At 54.6% G+C, this 20,692-nt stretch overlaps 6 protein-coding genes across 6 annotated transcripts; 3 read left to right on the forward strand and 3 right to left on the reverse strand.

Moving 5' to 3' along the window:
• Positions 1-946: 946 nt before the first annotated feature.
• On the reverse strand, positions 947-4,274 carry KVR01_003545 (uncharacterized protein; the record flags this gene model as incomplete). Its single annotated transcript, XM_044789010.1, has 4 exons — positions 947-1,605; positions 1,690-1,768; positions 1,827-2,621; positions 2,691-4,274. 4 exons carry the CDS (start codon positions 4,272-4,274, stop codon positions 947-949), a joined length of 3,117 nt encoding a protein of 1,038 aa, XP_044648560.1.
• A 1,711-nt stretch (positions 4,275-5,985) lies between these two features.
• On the reverse strand, positions 5,986-7,887 carry KVR01_002882 (uncharacterized protein). Its single transcript, XM_044794002.1, has one exon. It carries the CDS (start codon positions 7,695-7,697, stop codon positions 6,729-6,731), a length of 969 nt encoding a protein of 322 aa, XP_044647897.1. The 5' UTR covers positions 7,698-7,887; the 3' UTR covers positions 5,986-6,728.
• A 1,819-nt stretch (positions 7,888-9,706) lies between these two features.
• Positions 9,707-10,930, forward strand: KVR01_003632 (uncharacterized protein; the record flags this gene model as incomplete). Its single annotated transcript, XM_044785034.1, has 1 exon — positions 9,707-10,930. The coding sequence occupies one exon, from the start codon at positions 9,707-9,709 to the stop codon at positions 10,928-10,930; it is 1,224 nt and encodes a 407-aa protein (XP_044648647.1).
• Positions 10,931-10,968: 38 nt separating this feature from the next.
• On the reverse strand, positions 10,969-15,104 carry KVR01_002761 (uncharacterized protein). The gene is made up of 3 exons (XM_044783587.1): positions 14,336-15,104; positions 13,896-14,266; positions 10,969-13,835 (listed from the first exon to the last, which is right to left on the reverse strand). The coding sequence occupies exons 1-3, from the start codon at positions 14,453-14,455 to the stop codon at positions 11,108-11,110; spliced, it is 3,219 nt and encodes a 1,072-aa protein (XP_044647776.1). The 5' UTR covers positions 14,456-15,104; the 3' UTR covers positions 10,969-11,107.
• Positions 15,105-15,376: 272 nt separating this feature from the next.
• KVR01_002636 (uncharacterized protein) lies at positions 15,377-17,886 on the forward strand. The gene is made up of 2 exons (XM_044786568.1): positions 15,377-17,139; positions 17,218-17,886. The coding sequence occupies exons 1-2, from the start codon at positions 16,932-16,934 to the stop codon at positions 17,817-17,819; spliced, it is 810 nt and encodes a 269-aa protein (XP_044647651.1). The 5' UTR covers positions 15,377-16,931; the 3' UTR covers positions 17,820-17,886.
• Positions 17,887-18,997: 1,111 nt separating this feature from the next.
• Positions 18,998-20,151, forward strand: KVR01_002900 (uncharacterized protein; the record flags this gene model as incomplete). Its single annotated transcript, XM_044789721.1, has 2 exons — positions 18,998-19,184; positions 19,238-20,151. The coding sequence occupies 2 exons, from the start codon at positions 18,998-19,000 to the stop codon at positions 20,149-20,151; spliced, it is 1,101 nt and encodes a 366-aa protein (XP_044647915.1).
• Between the last annotated feature and the right edge of the window lie 541 nt (positions 20,152-20,692).

The following is a 20,692-nucleotide window of genomic DNA, read 5'->3' on the forward strand; positions in this document are numbered from 1 at the left end:
TTCCCCATGACACTGACGGTCAACCTCTCTAGTTATACCTGCGTCTTTATCGGCCACAATCTAGGTTAGCGGCCGGAGCTGCAAGGGCAACGCGAGATTGCGGCCCGGGGTATCGGTGTTGATGGTCGTGGGGACTGGGAGCCGTGGGGACCCGCTCGGCAGTCGGTCATTGGACACCTGCGGGCCGTTTAATTACCTAGAAGCCGGGGAGAGTCATTCATTCGCTTTGCTTTGTTATCTCATTCTCTCAACTTTCAACATCTTCTTCTTCATTATACACATGACTGGTGCGTGCCCGGTACGGCACACGGCGGCCTCTCTCAGAATCAAGGAATCGCTCAGCCACTCCACCAAAGCATGAGTATTTGACCCCTAAGTGTGTTTGTTTTGTCCCACCCACCAGGATCCCGGGCGACGACACCAAGGCCCCGGTGCCGAAATCCCGACAAGCGATAGATAGACATGCAAGGCATGACTCGAGTCACTTACACGAGGCTTGACAAATGATATCACACTTTATCTCAATGAGCCGTGGTATCACAGAAGCGAGTCTCGAAAAACCAGTTTTGAACAGCATGTGCCGTATAGGGCCAATCTCGGGATGAAAACCATGCACGTGTCAACAACACAGAGGCTTCACATGCCGTTGTGCGGAATTCATACATAGTACTTCAACTGAGCTGAAATCACTCAACCGCTTCTCCTTCAACCGCACTGAGTTGCGCCGAGGAGTCCAAAACCGCTGCCTCCACAACGACAACGACCGGCGTGACTATTCAGATTCAATATTGTTAAATCTGTTGGGTCAAGGGCCATAATCCACGCTCGCTGTATCAACGCCACAAATGTTGCACTTTGCTTTCTTGTTCTGCGCTCCGTGCCGTGCCACAAAAAGAGTGTCGAATATGCAAAACAAGAACGGTCTTGTGCCATAGTCTCCACTGTACTAGAAGTAGCTGCGCATGGCATCCTGATACCCGGTGCCACCCTTCAGGTCACGATCAAAATTGACCTGGACATCCAGGATCTGTCTGACGTGCACCATCGACAGCGGCTCACCCTTATTGACCGCGAGTGCCTGCGCCCTAATGACGGTGTTCTTGATCTGTCTGCCGTTGAGGTCATGTCGGGCAAGTGTGTTGTACTCTTCCTCCGTGAAAGGTGTGCTGTCCACCTTTTGTTGCACCCGGGCCTTCTCCACAAACATCTTGAAAATGGCCTTCTTGGCCCTCGAGTCGAGTGGATCGTACCGCAGGGCAATGTGAATGCGCGACTGGAATGCGTCATCGAAAGTCTCCACCCGGTTCGTGGTGAGGAACAGGATGCCCTGGAAGTACTCCAGTTGTCGCAGGAAGATGCTGACGAGGGCGTTGCGGTGAATATCGTGCATATTGCGCTTCTCCAAGAAAACGTCCGCCTCGTCTAACAACAGGATTGCACCCCAGGCATGGCATATGTCAAGAATTCTCTGCAGCTCGCCCTCGAGGATACGTGAGTCCGTGCCAAGCTCACCAGCAGATACCATATATAATGGGCACTTCAAGAGCTCACTGATCCCCTCGGCGGTGAGGGTTTTGCCTGTGCCGGGTGGGCCATGAAGCACGGCTTCACATTGAGTCAGCGATTAGTGCAATCAAAAAAAAAAAAAAAAAAAAAAGAAGGAAACAGTAAGAAGGAGAGCCGGCTTACAAACAAGGCCTTTGCCTTTGCCCTGGATCACGTCGTCTATGGATTCCGCTGCATGATACTTGTGGGATTCGACGAGAGCCTGGTCGAGAGTTAGCTGATATCGCACGTATGAGGTGCACCGTGGCGTTTCTGCGGACCTTGACCGTCTCCTTGGTTGTCTTCTCCAAAACCAAAGACTCATATGCATCTTCGTTCCACCGGATCTCCTGGACTCCAGAAACTGTGAATTCCAGCCAGAGCTTCTCTCCAAAAGAAAAGCCGAGGACGACAGGGCTTGCAATTAGGTACTCCTCATCAGTCCATTCCGGTCTCTTCTTGGAGCCCTGCAGTATGCCTTCATCACTGCTGCTCTCAAGAGCAGCATCGTCCTGGGTTTCAACCTTGGACAGCTTCTCCTTATTCATGTCCTCGGCTTCGTCCTTGGTCATATGGACAAAGGAAACTCGTCCCTTGTTGTCCCTAAGAAGTTTTGTGACGAATTTGACTTTCTCTTCACCGTCCTCGAGGTGGTCCTTGTCCTGGGCTTCATCCTCCTCCGAGTCTGACCCAACAGGGCAGCAGGCGTCCTCATCAGACTGTTCATCCTCACTAAGGACGTCCTGTTCCTTGGGACGGACAAGTGAGATTGGATAATTCGGGTTGATCCTCCTGTGTATTGCTGGATCAATCATCACGCGACCGTTGACGTTCACCTTGATGATGGACTTCTTCTTCTTATAGTACGCCATGCCATGGTGAGACTTGTAGTGGACCCCACTGAGAGACACAAACTTCTTCCCTCGCTCGACGAGATCCTCTGTTATCTGTTTCTCGTTCTTGTGGTATTTGAGTGGGTAGCAACTGAGACTCGTGATCTTCTTGGCGCCACGGAACTCTCCGATTTCTTCCATCATGCGACCATACCCAAATTGCTTTCCATCGTACTCGAAATACTAGGGAAAAGTCAGCATTGAATCTTATATGTGCCAAAAGAACCCTGGGGGTGGGGAGGTTGCCCTGACCTTGCCGTCAACGTAGTAGAATTCACCCTTGGTGATGTGATAATGCTTCTCGGCAGTATCAACCTTGAAGACCCGAGGTTCATCGTGTGACCCGTAGGTTGTGGTATACGCAAGGGTACCTGGCTTCCACAAGGCCCAAAGAAGATCAAAGGTAATCAGTCCGTGCTCCAACATTGGGTAAAGACTCTTCTTGATGTGCTCGTAGTCCTTGTCAATGTATTCCACAAGAACCTTGAGATTGCGCCACTTGTTCACGGCCCACTTAGAGTCCTTCGTCTGGTCTTGCTTCTTCCTCGCTTGCTTCTTGATATTCTTCCGGAGACTCCTGGCGTATTCCCTCAGGTCCTCAAGGTAGAGGAACAACACGTTCGGATCAAGCTTGGGCGTCTCATCCACGAGACTGACACCCTTGATGTTGCCTATGACATCTTGAAGGCATTCGCGTAGAGCCTTGCTCTTAACGTCCACGACTGTGGCCTTGTATTTACCTTCCCAGTCAAAAGTGCGACGAACATGGAAACAGAATCCATCGTATTTCTTGTCGGAGGATGACTCTGCAGTATCCTGGAGCTTGAAGTTGTGGATGGAGTTATCCCACACCTGATCAACCCTCTTGAAATCGAACTTCTTGGTTTTCTTCTTCTGCGGGGCGTCCGCACCAGCAGGCAGCTTACTGCCTGTAGCGACGGGTCGGCGGCCGGGAATGACAGCACCTCGTCTCAGTGGATCATGTAAACCATCAAACCCCCCAAACTCCCCTTCCAATGTCTGACGGGCTTCGCTTCTGGCCGCGGCGAAGGGGTCAGCTCCCTGCAGACCTAATGTGGCTGATCGAGGCAAAGCACCACCAGAATTTGGCAGTAGACCCGATGTGATCGCCGGTCCGAGTGCATAGCCTAGGCCACCATGGCTGGGAAGCGGCGGAGGAGGAGCGGCTGCTTGAGCAAGCTGCTGAAGCTGAATGGCCCGCCGGACTTCCCGTTGGACCTGGAGCGCGAGCTGCTGCTTGAAGGCCTGATCCTTGGTTTTCTTTTGGGAATCTACCAGCGGCTCAGAGTCGTCCAGGTCGTCGCTGGAGGATAGCTGAGAAGAATCGGAGTCGGAGTCGGAGTCGGAGCTGGAAGCCACCGGAGGCTTGAGCTTGCTCTTGACCGGGCTCTTGTGTTTCTTTGAGCCTCCCATGGTCTTGAGATTTGGGGCCTCCTCTCGCTTCTTATTTGTGCGCCTGCGGCGTATAACAACGCCTTCATCTGCGGAATCACTATCTGAATCCATTCCCGTTGCATCATCATCATCATCATCATCGGAGGTAGAGGAAAGGTCGGAAGAGTCATTGATTGCGGCTCGCTTCTTCTTCTTCTTCTTGTTCTTCTTCTTGTCCTTCTTTGCCTTGCTCCCCTTGGACTGCTTCGTGCCAGATTTTCCCTTCGACTCAGATGGCTTGGAGACGTCCTTGGGCTTAGAAGGGGCGTCAGGACTGGGAGCGGCGTCGGTGGAGGTTGGCTTGCCGTCCTGGCCGAGGCGCGGGTTGGGAGGCTCGCCTTCCCTAATGATGCTGTCTTCTGGCTGTGTGATCGGGTCCATTTCGGGGGATGGCTGGGAGAATTTTCGCGGAAAACCGGTGGCTTGATTTCAGCACTCCAGGGAAGTGACAAGCAAACCACATGCGGGAGCAAGTGGGTACGTAATTATGGAGTAGTAGGCAGTAGGGAGGGGTATGGTGGTAAGTCTGCCGGGGGGCAAAGCTGGTGGATGTTGGGGAAGTATTTGGTAAAAGTGCAGAAAGATGAGGTGATAAAAACCTTGAAAGGCGCCAGAGGCCTGTCGATGGGCGGGTTGAAGTCGTAGACCAGACAGCCAGGCATGAGTGGGAGTGGGGCAGGTGCCTTGGGCGCAAGCTGAGGTACGAGCCTGCGTCGCCAGAGAAGAGGCAGGCGTGCACCTCTCTCCAAGTGAGGGTTCTGGCGTTGCTCACACAGCAGGACCAGACAGTCACAGATCAGGCGCAGACGGGGAACCTGCAGGTGAGGGTGCAACAACTTGAGGGTGCAAAGGAAGAAAGAAAGAAAAAAAGAGAAGAGGGTGCGAAAGAGGGTGAGGCTCGCAGAGTCCACAGGTTGAGAGGCAGAGAAGTCGGTCGGCGGACTTTGTGTTCCTGTTGCCTCGATGCGAGCTACTGCAGGGTGAAGACGTGCATGGGATGGATGGATGGGATGGCAGAAGAAGCGGCTGCAGGCGGACGGCCAATCAATGAGGCGAGGCGACAAGCCTGGATCGACTTGCATGCAGCCGACGACGACGCTGCTGGCGCTGCTGGCAAGGGGCCTGTAGGAGGAAGATTTATGATAGATACAGCAAGTACTAAACACGGATACGGTCACATGAGGCTGTCTGTTTGCTCGTCGGCCAGATGAACGGAGCGAGACGACAGCTGCCTTGGGAATAATTCGTTGGTCGGGCTCCGGTGACGAGATGTGACGGCGACATCCGGTCTCGCTGCAGTGACGCCATGTAACTACAGTACAAGAGGGGAAGACCTGAAAGTAGCAGCAGGCTAAGATACCACCGCTGAAGCCTGGACGCGGCGCAAGAGCTGCCTACAACATGGTACGTACTTACTTAAAGACCTAGGTAAGTAAACAGGAGACATCTACGTGTAGGTACCTACCTGCTGGGGCACCTAGGTACCCAGCAACCTGGACCTTGACAGCTGAGATCTGGGGAGCTGAACCCTGGACTTCGGGACCGGGGCCCCTCTTGCCGGGTGGATCTACCCTGTGGGTGTGGACCCAATTGGCCCCATCTGACATGCCCAGGGTGGGGCAGCCGGGTGAATGCTTGGCGGCCCGAGAGCGGTCTCCCGCTCAGCTCAGCAAACCAGCACCAACAACCCGCCATCGACCCAAGTGCAAATATACTCCGTACGTCACGTTCCCATATCGAGCACTTCTTCATCAGGTACTGTGCTAATAATGTCGAGACATCGCAGCTGAGATGTTCAGCTTTGCATCCCAGGATGCATGTATTTCCCAGGGAAATAACCGATGTGAGGTCGTCCAGGCAGACGGGCGGATCCTCTCGCAGGTGCGGCTTGCAGAGTCCAAAGTACGACGCTACGATGCGTCAATGGTTTTATTTTTGGACGAACAAGAGCCCGTAGCATCCGCTGTCACAATGCCTGGTGTGCCATTGTGCCAAACAGCCCACAGGGCCCTGTGCAGGCCCAGAGCGGGTTTGCGAGCCACCCGCCACCCTGCGAGACCGTCGACACGGCGCCGTTCATCCCAGAGCATCATCGCCATTGGACCGCTTCATCCGATGTACGACATGCCGTGAGAAGGGCCACCAGGCAGACTGAACCCTGCCACATGAGCCGTTGCCCCAGGCAGAGACACGGCCTGGAGGCATGAACAGGCGACGGCCAGGCCGCCTATGCCGCCGACAACTGTTGCCGGACGGATGAGCCTCTCTTGAGAACCACCCCCACCCTGTGGACAGACAGGATCCACCGAGCCTCAAACTCTAAATCGGCAGGCATTGCCCATGCATGCACGCAGCTTCGCTCCCACACTGTCGTTGCTATCGTGCACGATGCCTGTGGTAACAGTGACTGACGGATGCCATCAACAACACGTCAGCGACGCCCACCGATCGAGCCATCCCGTGACATTCTTGGCCCATTCAGTGTTGAGCCCCGGGCGTGACTACTGTCTCAACTGTGGTGCGCATCGCCACTGTTCTTGACCGCACTGATTCGGCGCTGGGGGCGAGGAACTGAGACATTGCGGGTTGATTCACGAATGAAATGACCCTGGCCTGCCTCACCATGCCTCTGAGTATACAAATATCAAACCATGCCATGCAATCTCATTATTCTGTACCTGTCCAGACCCAAGCCGGAGTCATGCCTTCATCGCCAATCCCGCCCATCGCCGTCGCCTGTTCCAGATGCCTAGTCTGCCAGTGCAGAAACCATGTCTTGCCTCCCCATTGCTCCGCGCTCTAAAGCTCCGCCGTCTCTCCGGACACCCAGGACCATCAGCCCGCGTAGGAGTGACCAGCAAAGCTCCTCCGCTTTGTCTTTTTCCTGGGAGACCGTCTCACGTTGCGCGGCGTGCCGGCATGCGAGTCCTCTGCGCTTGAATCCCTGACTTCCTCCTTCGGCTTGATGGGCGTGTCGGCCGACAGCTTCAGCGCTGCATTCGTCGCGGTGTCAGGTGTTCCATCAGCCACCTCTGGCTGGTCCTCCGGCTTGTTGTCGCTGGCAGTGTTCACATCCTCGCCACTGTTCTCTTCAACCGCCTGTGTGGGCTCCTCGACGGACGGCAGCATAGGGTATTCCACGTCCTGCTCAACACTGGTGATCACAGTGGTCTCCTGGACGCCCTCCATCGGCTCCCCAGAAGCATTTTCTCCAGCAGGCCTCTTTACGACCTCCTCCACCTCCACGACCGTCTGGCCCTCGCCGAGGGGCGACCGTGACGCATCCGTCAAGAGCTGGTCTCTGATCTTCGCAGGCGACGAGTCCGGCTCTTCATCCAGGCCCGTACCCGCGGTCGGTGGGCTAGCCGGGGGTTGTAGTCTTGGGGTAGTGCCCATCGCCAGCTTCCTCAGCTCCTTGATCTGCTCCTGCTGCCTCTTGACGAGATCCTCGAGCTCAGAAACCTTCTTGGACGTAGCCTTGGCCTTTTGCCTGTGAGGCCGGTACGTCTGGACCCGCAGAGCGTACCGCTCCTTTCTGCCCATCGGCTTGCCTGCTGACTCCAGTGACTTCTGCAGTTCCACGACGCCCCGATGCCTCCTTGTCTTTTTGTACAGGTCCCGCCTGTTGGCCCGGCGCTGTTTGCTCTTTGTCCTTGAATCATCCTTTGACTCTTGCTTTTCTGGCACTGTCTGTTTCTCAGTGGCCGTTGGGCTGACTGCTGATGTGGTCACGCCCGTAGGTGCTTCTGTTGCAACGGCCTCTGGTGCGGCAGCCGCCGCCTTGGACCTTGTCGTCCGTGCCATGGTCGGGTCCTTGTGGTGCAGATGAGAAGCCTAGGCCGCGGGTTGGTGCTACGCCTGGTTCTCTCTTGACTGTCTCATTCAAGTCCTTTTTCAAGGAGAATTCTGATAGGTTCCTTCACAGGTGATTTTAGTGAGTGATGTGTTGTTGAAACTTCATTTGCTTGTTTGCATCTGAAAATTTCAAATTTTTGACGGGCACGGTCCAGCGTTGAAGTGGGGCTTGCATCTAAACCCTGGACTCTCTCTGCCTCTGCACTTGCAGCGCTTTCACCCCAAATCGGAATGCGACACAGCTGATTTCGGGGGTTACATAACCAGCCTCGGCCTGTGAGGTCTTCTTAGTCAAGAGCTGACGACCGACGGACCAAAGATCCGTCGACGTCTCTTGATGAGGCTCACTCCACTTAGAGAGGAGGTAAAGGTTTCAACCTGGCACTGGGTGCTCGTCAGTGGGGCACGCTCTGTCACATGCTGGACAAAAAATCAAATAGCAGAATATGCCTCTCCCAAAAGATGAATGAAGCCTTGTTGATCTTAATGCCTCTACTGTACCGGTGGACCTATGTAGATATTGTGCGAGGTTGTCTGGCCTGGCTATCGGCCATCTCCACAGCAGTGGTGCTCGTTTAAAGCTGTTTCCGGATGGTAAGCCTGGGAAGTAGTTGTGTATGCAGGGGTGTTCTCCCGATTAATTTCGCCCTACTATATGCAGGAGACGGTAAATTGTAGATATTCTTCTGACGGCGGTGTTCCTCGAATTTCCAGTTGCACGCACCTGCGCTATGAAACGGTTCGAACATTCTAATCTTCGCTTTCTTGGTCTGGGACTCCCTAAAGTCCTTGTTCATCCCCTCCTGAATCATGACGATCCACTTGTGCCTTCCGCTGTATGACTTGGTTCACCAGCTATTGCTCCTTCGGCTCCGTTTGTCGACGAGTCTAGTCAACGGCTACAACAGAAGCGATTTTTGCTAGTCTTGTCTATGCGGCTGCCACTGGGCTTGTTAGCCCATGTGTCACAGACCATTGTGGTCTCGAACCGCTGTTGTGAGATTTGTATTTTACTTGCCCAGTTACAAATTTAAAAATGTTAGGTCTTTAAGCACTTGATGCCGCATGAAAGTATCATGAGTACCTTCAGATGTATACCGATACAGGCCGAGGACGAAACTTCTTGAGACTTGGTCACTTCCTTCCAAGTTGTGCTCACCACCCTGCTATAGGACTCGTCTAGATTATAACGTCTGGAGAGTCATGCATTACTACATTTCACAGACATTGTTGAGTATATCACTGCAAGGAATAATCTTCCCAAACTGAGAACTAATGGAGAAGTAAAGGCCATCATTGAGCCAGTTGGTCATCCAAGGTGAGCGCTATTCACTTATATGGTATGTGCTTGCTTTGGGACCCACAACTCTGGCCCTTTCCACGACTCACCTGTAAGTACAAAGCCATTTGTGCATTGCATGACAGATACAAGTAAAGGAGTCATGTAAGTGCGTAGCTTCTATAGTCTCAATTAACCAACTGCCGTCACGAGCAAAGTGTTACCTGATGTTGATGTGGAATGATGGGATCTCACAACTCCGAGATTCAACCCTCCCTTCTCCGTATTGATTCCTTTCTGTGCCCGTTCACGGGACCAGTGACGCCTATGATCGAAACATCAAAGGGGTGTATCGAAGCTACAGTCTGTCTAATAGAATACACCCAAAATGTTCATTTTAAGAAAAGGTTGTAATCGCCGAGAAGCCCCTAACTTGTCCCAAGAGCTGCACCACACCCCGCAAACCAGGAGCGTCGGGCCGAGGGTGGAGAGGGCCGTGGCAGCACCAAAAGCAACAACTTCGGATTGAAAGGGGTCGGATCAACGAGATCCCCCTTGCAGGGCCGGCCTGCTGGAGATGGGCCACTGGCAGGGCATGTATATATCACACCAACCCTCTTCCCGCCCGTTATGATAGAAGCTGAGAGCATATCCAGGAAAATGACATGATCACTTCAACATGGCAGCATCAGCATCAGCGCAGAAGGTGATGAGGAGTGCGCCCTCACGGGCACGGGGCACGATGAAGCGCCTCTTCGCCCTCGACGAGGCACCGCCCCTAGACCAGCTCGCCTTCATGTGCTCGCAGACGGCGACACGCGATCATTACCCTCTCGCAGCCACGGTAGAAAGGAACGTGCCCATCTACAACCTCCCTCCCTCTTACTCATCCCTACCGTCCGCGGAGCGCAGCGCCCTGCAAGACGAGTGGTACCGTATCCTGCACAGCGGACCGGGCGTGTTCGTGACCAAGGGCCTGTTCCGCGACCGCAGCCTGCTGGAGCGGTCCAACAAGGCCTTCTACTCCATCATCGAGCGGGAGCGCGCAGGCGGCGTGTCGCAGGGCGATCACTTTGCCGCCGCGGGGAAGAATGACCGCATCTGGAACTCGTTCAGCAAGCACGCCCTCGCCGACCCGGCCTCGTTTGCAGACTACTACGGGAACCCGTTCCTGGGCCTCATCTCGTCCGCATGGCTGGGCGGCGGGCACAGGATCACGGCGCAGGTGAACAATATCCGGCCGGGGTCCAAGGCCCAGGTCTGCCACCGGGACTACCACCTCGGCTTCCAGACGGCCGACGGCGCGGCACAGATACCCAGGGCGATGCACGTCGCGAGCCAGTTCCTCACGCTCCAGGGCGCCGTGGCGCACGTCGACGTCCCGCCGGAGAGCGGGCCCACGCGGCTGCTGCCCTTCTCGCAGACGTTCGAGCAAGGGTACATGGCCTACCGCCGGCAGGAGTTCGTCGACTACTTTGACGCGCACTATGTCGCCCTGCCCATGGAGCAGGGCGACGGCATCTTCTTCAACCCGGCGCTCTTCCACGCCGCGGGCGAGAACGTCAGCGCCGGCGTTAACCGCATGGCCAACCTGCTGCAGATCAGCAGCCCCTTTGGGAAGCCGATGGAGTCGGTCGACGCCTTGCCGCTGCTGGACGCGTGCTGGGACGAGATCGTCGCGAGGCACAGGAGGCAGGGGAGGAGTGATGCAGTGGATGCGCTGTTGTGTGCGATATTTGAGGGCTATGCGTTCCCCACCAACCTGGACAACAACCCTCCCCGGCCGGGAGGCCTGGCGCCCGTGTCTGAGCTTGATGTTGCCATCAGGGGTTTGGAGGAGGGATGGAGCAGAGAGAAGCTCGTAAGCGAGTTCAAGACTCATCGGGACATGTCACGGCCATGATGAGAGGCCGTGGAAGGAACATGAGTGTGCGCAAAAACTAAAAGATAAGAGAGCCTAAATTAAAAAGAAATGTCCAATCTATGAGCTCCTGTCCGATCTACCTAAGCTTTTGTCGACCCAGACCTGCCTTTCCTATATCCAACGCCAACCTGTCTGTATCCCCAGTCTGGTACGAAATTAGTCGAACACATCCGTGGCGTATCTCTCATTCCTCACAGCGTCGAAGCGCGCCGTCGCATCCTCAACACTCAGGTCCTTGCCATGGTTCACCCTGGCGCCCTCGACGTACATCTTGATCGCCACTTCTCTCACCGCATCGCCCACGCCGCGGGAACCGCAGACGTAGACCTTGGCCCCCTGATCCCATAGCGCCTGCACCTCCCTGCGGTCCTGCCACAGACGGTCTTGCACGTGGGCGCAGCCCTCGCTGGCCTCGGGCTTCCGGCTGTACGCGCGCCGCACATCCACCGCGCCGGCCGCCTGCCATTTGTCCAGCTCCTCGCGGTAGAGGTCGTCATGCTCCGGGCCCCGGCAGCCAAAGAAGAGGATCGCAGGCGCCAGCTTCCTGCCGGCGCCGAGCATGGCCGCCCGCTCCTGGATGAACCCGCGGAAAGGCGCGAGGCCCGAGCCCGCCGCGATGCACAGCACTGGCGTCCTCTCGCTGTCCACCGGCAGGTGGAAGCTCGCGTGCGACGGCCTGATCGCGACATGCAGCTTGTCGCCCGCCTCGAGGCTCGCGAGGTAGCTAGTGGCGACGCCCACGTGGCGCTGGCCATTCCCGGCAAGGGCTGGTGCATCGAGCACGGCGTAGGTCAGGGTCAGGTTGTTGGGGTTCCACAGCGGTGACGAGGATATGGAGTACTGGCGCACCCTCATTGGGGGAAGTAGTGAGAGGAAAGTGGCGAAAGGAAGCTCGACTGATGGGAACTTCTCCAGAAGATCCAGCACCGAGAGGCGTTTAGCACTGACTTCGGACAGGTAGTTGTCACCGCCCAAGTTGCTGAGCGCGGCCTTGGTCTCGTCGTCCTTTGCAGCCTCGGTCAGGGCTGCAACGCTGCGTTTTGTGGCTGGCTGGGCGAGCTCGACATAGGCACCGAGAACATCAGATGCCGGCACGGAGGAGCCGGTGGGCAGGGTGGTTTGGCTTTGGCTGCTGATGGTGATGTGGGCGTCCCACGGCAGTTGGAAGCGGCGGAGGGCTCGGTGCACAATGTCCTTGGGGTTGATGGGAAGAATCGCCAAGTAGTCTCCTGCAGAGTAGGACATGTCACTCGGCAGTTGGATTTCAATGTGCTTCTTCGTAGGAGCCTCAGGGGATGTGAGATTGCGGGTTTCGACAACGACAGCCTCCTTGACGTCTTGGCGAAGGGTCGAGGACCGAGGCGTCGAGATTTCGACCGAGAGTCCACCTTGCAGGGCCTCTCCATCCTTCTCGGCCCCATCGATCCCATACTTCACCTTCATAGCTGGCCAGAAGACCTCGTCCTCCCAGGACTCAAACTTGGTGAACATGTCACCATCGGCGGCGTCAGCCAGCCCCAGCGGCGCTATTCTCGATCCACCAAACTTCTCAATTGTCGCATCACACATTTTTGGGATCTTGTGGAATGTCGAAGACCAGTCATGGTGTCCACAGCCAAACACCGCATACGAAACGTTCTCCAGCTCCTTGCCCTTGAGACCTTGAATCCAGTTGCAGAATAAAGCTGCGTTGTCTGGTGGTTCACCCTCATAGGAAGCGGTGATGATGGCGACAGGCCTATCGGTGGGAAGATTCTCGTTAGCGGCGTCAAGAGAATCAACCACTGCGGCACTAAAGCCGTGGCTTAGCGCGTCCGAGGCAAGTCGCTGAGCAAAGGCCTCGCATGTGCCGCTGTTTGATCCGTAGTAGATAGCCATCGGCTTCCCCTTTGCCCCTGACTCCACCGAGAGGCTGGCTACTGAATTCTCGAGAGGGGTCGAGGGAGCAGTGGTACCGTTGAGACGGTGCTCCAGTTGGGTGGGGGTGAGGCCGTGCCGGAGTGAAGCCCGCATCAGGAAGTCCTTGGGCTTGATAGTCAGGGTCTGCTTGATGCTGAGGTGGTAGTTGGGGTCGTCCGGCATGAAGTTGAAATTTTGCAACAACATAGCCATAACCAAAACAGCCTCCTGCCAGGCGAACGGCCTTCCGATGCAAGCTCTCATGCCGTTCCCGAAGGGCTTCCAAGAATTGGGGAATTCCCTGTTCAGTTTGTTGAAGTTATCTTCCAGCATCCTGTCCGGGATGAAGTCGTGGGCAGTCTCGCCGAAGACAGCGGGATCGACCTGAGACTTGGCAACAAGAAGCGCGATGGACTCGTGGGCGCCGACTGCATACTTGCCGCCAAGGACTGTATCTTGAAGCGGCTTCACCGAGATGGTGGGGATGGTGGCAGTGAGCCTGAGGGTTTCCCTCAAAACGGCCTGGATGTATTGCAGCTTCTTCACGTGGTCGACCATGATGGGTCCGGTCCCGACAACCTCGTCCACTTCCTGCTGGGCCTTCTTGTAAGTCTCGGGGTTCTTCAGGAGGTTGTAGAATGCAAATGAGAGCATTCCTGATGTGGTCTCATGGCCAGCAATGAGGAAGGTGATCAGATTGTCGGTGATGGACTGGTCGGTCATCTTCTGCCCAGTCTTTGGGTCCACCCCGTTCAACATAGCGTTGAGGAGATCCTTCCGGTCGGTGGGATTCTCTTTTCTCGCCTTGAGCACGTCGTCGGCTGTTTTCCTGAGGATCTCAATATCGCGCTCGTACTTGCGGTCGACCTCGCGATAGAAAATAGATGTGAAAGGTGGGCGTCTCGTCTTGTTGCCGGACTCGACCAGAAAATCTCCCATAGCCTCAATGAATGGGTGCATCTCGTCATGATAGAACGAGTTGAATCTATGACCAGTCTCAGCCAGAAATTCTCATCTCAGTTGTGACCCAGGTGGGGAGATTTACCTGTAGTCCATGGAGCAAAGGGCGAGGGTGTCGAGGGTCAGCCTCGTAAACTCGTCTGTGACCATGATGGGCTGGCTCGGGCCATGGCGAGCCCACTTCATCGCCAGCTGGTTCGCAATATCGTGCATCTCAGGGAACATGGCCTGGATGCTCATGGGTCCGAACGCAGGCATCAAGACTCGGTGAGCAATGCCCCAGTTGGGCTCGTCGGCATGGGCGGTGAAAAGGCCGTCGTGGACGCCAGCTCTGACCTCCTGAAGAACCTTGGCGACATCCTTCTTGAAGCGCTTCTCGTCGCAGACCTCGTTGACCAGGGCTTGTGAGGAAACAACGACCACACTTCTTCCGGGGAGACTTAGTCGATAGATTTCCTGTGCCAACATGTGAGCATGAGATGACAGGCAGGGCATTGGGCGTCTAGGGACAGGCTTATTACTTACACCGTATTTGTCTGCCATGTTGATCATGGACCCGAGGGGAAACTCTGGGTTGATGTCGTTGATGTTGCCCAGGAGTGGCAGCCCAGGGGGCTGTGGGATGGGCACTGTGTTGTCCGCCATGTTGTCGAGTCTGCCGGCGTGTGAGGTGGACAATTGAGTTCAGGTTGGGGCCTGAGAGGGGGCGACACCAGAGGCCCGTCCAAGGCGATGGGCGTAGTATTATTATATATGGTGTCAGGTCTCGGCGAGGAGAAGAGCATTGTGGATGAACGGCGACCAAGCTGGAGCACGGTTCCAGATACACAGACACAATAGCACGGTATGGTATGGTCAACAGGGCCGGCGTCATTGGCTGTGGACGGCAAGCGGCGGTTCTCCAGCTCCACCAGCTCCTCGGCAAGCCCCTGCAGTGCAGCATGGGCATAGCATCATGCAATTCTGACGCTAATGACAATGTCGAGATAAAGTCACCCTGCAGGACATGACATAGCACCCAAGCTACGCGTGTGTACTATGTAGTGCTTTGTGCCATTCACATCATACACAGCGTGCACGGCCTTGGATCATGGGAGGCAAAGGCAGAGGCAAAGGACCGGAGACGGACTTGGGGCAAACCGGCCATCCAAGTCCGTCGGGGCCAACACGGTGGACGCTGAAAAGGCCGAGGGAGAACATGTGCATATTATTGATGAATTCTGTCGCAGCCACGCGGCCGTATGATGTTGCATTACGGTACCAAAAGATTGAACCGAATGGCGAGCGAATAAAGGGCTGAAGGGTGCAAATTTGATGCAAGGGAGAAACCTAGCAAAGCTGGGCCGGCTGGGGGTAGGGTTACACCCACCAGCAGGGGGTAACCTGCCGAGGTCGTCGGGACGGCCGGGTCCCACCTTGCCTGACCCTCTGACGTGCAGCAGAGACGCAACCTACAGGTGCCTAGGTACCTCGATACTTGCTAACTTATCCCTCGGGCCAAACCTTGCCCAAGTCACCAGGTACTGTGTGATTACTCTATCCGTACACGATCTGGATCTGGATCGGATCAGCTCGCTCTTCCGGGGCGGAGTCCTCCCAGCCAAGTCCACGGCATCGGCAGGGCGAAGGATACGGAGTACACCTCGTCAATCAATTTCTCCGAAGACCCATGGATTCGGCACGGCTGCAACGAACCCACCGCTCCCGTGGGCCTCGGCTGAAGAGCAAGAGATACGAAGCGAAGCCCCGAAAACCACACCACGCCATGCCATGCCATGCCATGTCCTCTTCTCTTGGACCAGGCAGTCGACAATCCTCGATGATTCTAGGTGGGGCAATCTGCTTGGTTTCCAAGGCTCCCTTCTGGATCGAATCTAAGCAAAGCATCTTGTCCCGCTAGGCCCCGCTGACTGACTCTTGCAAACCCTGCCTGCCAAAGAGCCAAACTCGATCCCTACTTGGGTATCGTAGCCAATGCCAAACCGGCGACGAAGCGGGGCAGCACAGGTTTTGAGTTTGCTGTGTACCATCCAAGTAAGCACTGCTACTCTGGCAGTTCATGTTCCTCCCAGAATAGATCATGTGCCAAGCGGCCCACGCCAACCCGTACGAAAGCGAACCTTCACGGCACATGGCACAGTCACTGGGTGCTGGGGTTTGATCACCACCAACTGCTTGGGCGCCTCTTGGCGTGCTCGTGCCGATCTCGAGAGTCTACCTTACACCCCCACGCACCTCCTACCTGACCTAAGCGACCTCCTAGCTTTGCTTTGGCAAGTAAAAAGGCTTTCGGCAGTCCAAAGTTGTTGCCCTGCAACGACACCGCCCCAGACGGTTTCAAAAATCCACAACCCTCAACAAGTACACCTCCTACCGGCAGCTAGGTCGTCATCGTCCCAAAGCCATTTCAGCCTCGGCCCATTGGGGATGGCACTGAGCCCAGTACTGTGCAATCAAACCGCAGCTCATCGGACGAACTACCCCGGAACCTCGATCGCTGTTCATTTGTGGTAATAATGGCTGCTCCGTTATGTCATTGGGCTGGACTTGAGACGAGGTGACTGCCAACCATTCATCCACCAGTCCTTGCTGAGGCTGAGGCTCCCCGGACCAATTCCTCCCTTCCCGCCTTCACATGGCAGCCCACGAGCCTCGGGGCCGTCCCGTCCTGCAGTCGCATCCTTCCCACCCTACTGGTAGAGATGCCCAATCGGGTTCGGATTGCTGCATGTGCATGGGGTGAAACATTCCTTGATCAATGACAGGACGGTAGTTCGATCGTTTGTCCTTCCGCTGCCAGGCCTATTACGGCAATTTGAGCGCAGAAAACGTGGCTGCATGACGTCGACCCAATCACTGCTCCGCCGTCCATATAGACTTGGATGTCAACATATACGATCATGACATCGAGCCTAGTCCTGGTAGCGGTCTAGCTTTGTCCGCTCCCGAGTGCTGCGAGACCATGTGTCTTGACGCATTCTCCCCGGAGCCGATGGATAAATACTACTAGTAGTGAGAGGGAGCCGCAAGACACCCGCTGTCCGCTCTTATAACCTCATTTTGATGTTGCCTGTCGCGAGTGTCCGTCGTCCCCAGCTGCCAGCTCGAGACTCGCGGTAGAATGGCGCCAGCCACAGAAGTCGCTGTTGCGGTTCCTCACCGCAAGCGACAGAGCGACTGTCCTGTATTATTCCCAACCGACTGTGGAGATGGATTCTGCTGTGGTCCCTCGAGTACTTGTGTCGAGTCGCGTGGAAGCACAATGTGTGCCTTCGCTGGGGGCCCCGTCAACTTCCCTGCCGCGCCTGGAGCAGCAACGCCATCACCAAGTGAGACAATCCCAATTGAAGTGCCTCAGGGTCGTATAGCAATGCGGAAGCAAATCTAACCATGAGCCTTGCTCCCAGCCCCATCTACAAGCGCGAGAACCTCTTCCAGCACGAAACTTCCGACCAGTACCACTCAGCCATCGACAGAACAAGTCTCCACCACAACGCCACCCCCCCAAAGCATGGGCACGGGGTCGGTCGCCGGGATAGCCGTCGGTTCTTCAATCGGAGGAATCATGCTCATCCTGTTCATCATATCCGCCCTGATGTGGTATCATCGGAGGAAGCAGCCACGCTCGGAGCGAGACGAGGGATTCAACCCGGCCACAGACAGCGTGCGCGCAATGATAGACAGTCCTCGAAACACAAGTTCTCAGGTGGTATCAATGTATGACCCGGCTGCCTGGCGCGAAAACTATTCGGCAGCGTCACCGCGGGAGTTAGACGGCCGCCCGTCGATGCAGTTTCCCAAGCATGTCGCCAGCGATGCCGAGCTGCGAGGGGCTGCGTCTTCGATTGTGTCTCCCGTAGGTACCGTTTCCTCACATGGAAGGATTTCGCACTCTTCTTCGGGATCATCCAGAATGTCTAGAGATGGCTTGGCTGTGCATGGGGGTGGGGCTCCTCCCTATGCTCGGAGGACTTCGACAAGGGGAACTCCAATTGCCGAGCTGGAATAATTGCTAAATTGATATCTAATCCTTCATACCCTCCTCATTAATTTAAATGTCATTTGTGACATTGCCATCTAATTTGCTAGCCTTTGTGTGCACATTTACACATTTACGTCCAACCTTGGAAGCAAATATATACCTTGTGCAGGCTGTCTACTTAGTTTGTTAACATCAATGGTTGTGTGAACCACACTTGCCTTGGTTTTATTCTGAGCTTCAGGTGTGGGAGAATTGGCAATCTTCTCGCCAAACAATCATAAAATCTGGTGTTCTACACAGGCTTCGTGATCAAATCCAGGTGCAACATAGTAGCATCAGCTCTACCTTTATTGTGGTTGACTGCAGTGGCCACTACCTAGATAGTCGGTGTTCCTCTGAAAACTACTGTGTTTTATCAGTCTCGTATCTAAAGCTTGCCATTTGAAGAGTATTGCGCACCTCATTCTTCCAGAAGATCACTTGTCACTTCTAGGAAAGCCACAATGAAGTAAAGGTCTATTTGGTATTTTTTTAGCTGTTCAAGTACTCAAACAGATATATTAAAGCACATGGTGCTTGTGCTTTGAGTCAATACCAAGCTTAGTCTTGAACTGAGACCCAGAGAGCCTCCGCGATCTCAAAGATACTAATTAGGTTCCAAGATACTGAATAGGTTGATAGCAGCACAACAATACTACAACACCGGAACAACACAGCACTGCTAAAGTCTTCCTCAAGTACTATACACTGCGTATAACAATACCCAACCGTGCAAATAATAGAAAGCCCATCAGTCTCTGAGAGTTGCAGGCAGCACAAAAAGAATATTTAGACCCTGCTCGGTTCTCGCGTCTCTGACTTCCACCCAACTTTCTGAAGAGGCTTTTGCAGATCAGTAATTCCGACGGTTATTCTTTCCGTGACAACCTGATATTTTGATTGCATCAGAGTCACTCTCACCCCCTATCCCAAGATGTCTGACCAAAACCCGCCTATTCGACAGACTGCCCTCACCTTCGGAGTCGAATACGAGTAAGTGATTGCCATGTGTTCATATAAACAAGCCCGTTGTATTTCATACTGTGTATGCAAGCTCTTCGTGATACTGAGAAGTGAATAGATTTATGACGGCGAATCGCCTAGCTAACACACCCAATCCGCACCCCAACGAGACTCGTTATGCTTTCCCACCAGCCCCACCACCTATGTCCCCCAACTTCTCTGGAATTTCGGCGGCAGACCAGGCGCAGAGTTATATCGTCGCCCTGCTAAAGGACGGAAACATCCCCGCCCTCAGTGAAATTCGTTTTGACCAAGGAGGTCTCGAGTATTTGCGCGGCAAGGCGCAAGAGCAAGGAGTCTTAGTAGACCCTGGCCGTATTGCAGCGCACAGTAAGTGCTGGCTTTCCCATATGATATGAATTACAAACAATCTACGATCAAAGCTGATGATGGGCTTCTTCAAGAGTTCTGGATGGTCTCCGAGGACGTGGGCATCACACCGATCGATCGCCAGGACATTCCCGGGTACGAGTTTGTGGGCATGGAAGTGGCATCCCGAGTCCTGAAGGAGACTCAGTTCCAAGAAGTGGAAAGGGTTTATTCCCTGATCAAGAGTAGGCTGCGGACGCAGGTCAACAGTTCTTGCGGGCTTCACGTCCACGTTGGCATCAACCACCTCTCGCTTGAGTCGACCAAGAAGCTAGTCACGCTTCTCATGATCTTGGAGGAGCAAAGCCTGTTCAAGGACATCTGTGCGCCGCACCGCGAATATAGCGGCTGGTGCGACCCTGTCTCGGAAAAGAGCCGGGCTGTGATGCGCGGTAGCAACCAAGCAAGGGACATCATCAACCCCCGCCTCGCCCTACATGTCCCGCAGGTCCCCTTTGGCGTGTCTGCCAACTTGCGCCTAGGCCTGGACCGCATCTGGAATTGTGAGACCATCGACGCGATTGCGAACGAGACAAAAGTCCACGGAGGCTACCACGCCTCCAAAAAAGACCCATGGTGCGAGCGGGGAGGGTTTGCCATCAGAAACGATACATGGGGCCTCGATATTGACGGCGAGATGGTTCTCGGAGATGTCACCATCGAATTCCGGTATAAGGAATCCACGGGGAGTGCCGTACAAGACAAACACTGGCTGAAGCTGTGCCTGTGTTTCGTCCGGGCGGCAGAGTGGTCGGTTGAGCAATTTCGACGCGCAATGCGGGACATACATGAGGCGAGAGATTTGGAGGGCAATTTGGCCAGTCTGGGTGTGGAAGAGAGCGAAAGACAGTGGTGGTCAAGGATAGCCCGACATCATCGGGAGCACCCATACCCGGTGAGGATGACACAATTCCTGGCAGCAGAGTAGTTTGGCCGGCTTTATTCGCGGTCGCATTCGAAGTCATTTTATTCCTTTCTCTTAGGAGACATAGCCCTGGAGAAACATGGTCATACTGAGATTGAGATTGTCACCCACAAAGATCGGATACTCACTCATTAATCCACTGTGACCCTTCTGAAAATGTTCTCTTATTTTTCAAGACACTGCTCCGAGCATTCATCTGCCACTATCAACTCCACAAGCTGTTATCACTTTTGAAAAAAAAAAAGCTATTCCAACTCTATACGGGTGAACAAATATGCACATGAAGTGCTTGGGTCCTTTTGAAGTAATAGACTAGGACTTGAAACCACAGCATAGATAGTTGCATGCTAGGTATCATATGGGCTGGCTATATTAGCACATTGAGCGTGCAATTAGATTGTAACAATGCCATTTAAGTTCTTTCAGCTTACCTCAAACCGTGGCATAGGAGCTCTTATACAGCCATATATAGAGTATCACTATAGACTTAGGAAGTCTTAAGGTCTGGTATTCTCCTTAGCCATATGCCCTATCTCTTCTAAGG

This window comes from Diaporthe batatas, assembly GCF_019321695.1.
Source record: "Diaporthe batatas strain CRI 302-4 chromosome Unknown Contig00003, whole genome shotgun sequence".
Taxonomy (NCBI): domain Eukaryota; kingdom Fungi; phylum Ascomycota; class Sordariomycetes; order Diaporthales; family Diaporthaceae; genus Diaporthe; species Diaporthe batatas.

Coding starts and splice junctions, on each gene's coding strand:
- KVR01_002882 (XM_044794002.1), bottom strand. CDS start 7,697: ATGGCACGGACGACAAGGTCCAAGGCGGCGGCTGCCGCACCAGAGGCC.
- KVR01_002761 (XM_044783587.1), bottom strand. CDS start 14,455: ATGGCGGACAACACAGTGCCCATCCCACAGCCCCCTGGGCTGCCACTC. Junction 14,267..14,335: donor ACATGGCAGACAAATACGGT/GTAAGTAATAAG, acceptor ATGTTGGCACAG/GAAATCTATCGACTAAGTCT. Junction 13,836..13,895: donor CTTTGCTCCATGGACTACAG/GTAAATCTCCCC, acceptor GACTGGTCATAG/ATTCAACTCGTTCTATCATG.
- KVR01_002636 (XM_044786568.1), top strand. CDS start 16,932: ATGGCGCCAGCCACAGAAGTCGCTGTTGCGGTTCCTCACCGCAAGCGA. Junction 17,140..17,217: donor AGCAGCAACGCCATCACCAA/GTGAGACAATCC, acceptor CCTTGCTCCCAG/CCCCATCTACAAGCGCGAGA.